Source organism: Rhagoletis pomonella, unplaced genomic scaffold, assembly GCF_013731165.1.
Source record: "Rhagoletis pomonella isolate Grant_MI unplaced genomic scaffold, Rhpom_1.0 Rhpom_scaffold_24524, whole genome shotgun sequence".
NCBI lineage: Eukaryota > Metazoa > Arthropoda > Insecta > Diptera > Tephritidae > Rhagoletis > Rhagoletis pomonella.
The window spans coordinates 1-1,718 of NW_023483004.1; the positions used below are offsets into that span (position 1 = coordinate 1).

General features: G+C 43.8%; 1 protein-coding gene across 1 annotated transcript; it reads left to right on the plus strand.

The window, feature by feature from the left end:
- Window positions 1-472: 472 nt before the first annotated feature.
- On the plus strand, window positions 473-917 carry LOC118732663 (the record flags this gene model as incomplete). Its single annotated transcript, XM_036461793.1, has 1 exon — window positions 473-917. A coding segment is annotated over exon 1 (445 nt), but the record flags the coding sequence as incomplete, so codon positions are not given.
- Window positions 918-1,718: the final 801 nt, after the last annotated feature.

A 1,718-nucleotide genomic window follows, 5' to 3' on the forward strand; every position in this document is an offset into this window, starting at 1 on the left:
AGTTGTTACAAAAATTTATGTATGCTGAGGAGTCACAGCAAAACATGAAAGCCACAAATCAAGTGTCCAGACCACCTATGGGCAATGAATTCGTATCCGAGAGGCCTTCCAGCGTCCTTATTGTGACTTCTTAGGACCAAATCCAGGATCCAAGCGAAGAAACCAGTTTTTGTTCATAGTGCTAGACCATTTTTCCAAATACGTATTTTTGAAGGCGATGCAAAACGCGACGTCGGCAAATGTAATTAGCTTCTTTAGCACAGACATTTTTCCAGCTTTCGGGGTCCCTCAATTCGTCCATAGTGATAACGGGAAGCAATTCATTTCGAAGGAGATGCAGCAGTTTTTTGAAAACTATGGGGTTTTTCACATTAAGACGGGGTTATACTCACCGCAGGCTAACGCCTCTGAACGAGGGAACAGAGAGATTGTTTCGAAAGTTAGAATATTCCTGAAAGACAAACAAGATCACATGGACTGGGACAAACATATTCCCGAAATTCTGTCGGTTTTAAGAAGCGATTACCATACGACGATACAGAGCTCGCCTTACTACGCGTTATTTGGACAAAATATGATACAACATGCGTCAGCCTATATCATACTGGAGAAACTGGGTAGCCTAAGACAAGACGAAGTCCCGATTACAAGCAGAGCTGACAAGTTAGCAAACTTTCACGAACACATACGAAAGAACCTTGAGCTAGCGCAAGACAGAGCAGCGAACACGTACAACAAACGTACGCGGGTTGTGAATTACCGGGAAGGACAAGAAGTATTCCGGAAAAACTTCGCTCTTAGCAATTTTAAGCAAGGCATAAATACTAAATTCTTGCCTAAATATATCAAGTGTCGTGTTCTGCGAAAGGTAGGCAATGCTTTGTACGATTTAGGGGACTTGAATGGCATACCGATCGGTAGGTTCCATGCATCTGACATTCGGCCGTGACAATGTCCTCCGTCACGAAGAGCGATCCGAAAGTAAAGTAGTTTTTTTCCAAAATTTAATAATCACGTTTTTTCTCAAATTTATATATATACACGTTTTTGCAAATATTAAACTTAGCGATAGGGTAAAACCTTGACCGCCCGCAGACTGCCCGGGGTCCAACTTGCATGGCTTTTCCTCGAAGCTAAGTCATGTAGGGCTGTATCTCGCTTCTGTAACTCCTCCCTACCGATCATTTCTCTGCTGGTAGGAAATATATGTCATTCATTACAACTCCTTAGCAGTAGAGAACAAGGCGGCGAGTTCAAATATGAATTCGCCCAGGTAGAGAATCGGAACAGAAACGAGCTAATGGACTAGCGGATGGGCCGTACTGTGAAGACCGACCAAGTTCGGCAATTGGGGGGTGGCTAACTCTAGCCAACGAATGTGAATAGAGTATCTTTTTTTCTCTTACTGTCCTTTTCACTGGGCGCTTTGGCGGTCGGGGACAAACCGCCCAGTATCCTCCCCGAGCATCTATATTCATAGGACGTTCACGCGCGCTCCCACCGGGAGTCGTGAACTGCCTCACAATCCGCACTCCCATTAGGATGGCCTTTTAGGAGTTTTGACGAGTTCTCCTTATCAAAATGTCTAATGCCTTTCGGAGTTTTGACGAGTTCTCCTTATCAAAATGTCTACTTCATTTCGGAGTTTTGACGAGTTCTCCTTTAAGAAAATGTCTCTTGGGCCGCAAAGCCGTAATGAATAGGAAACAAAATAAATA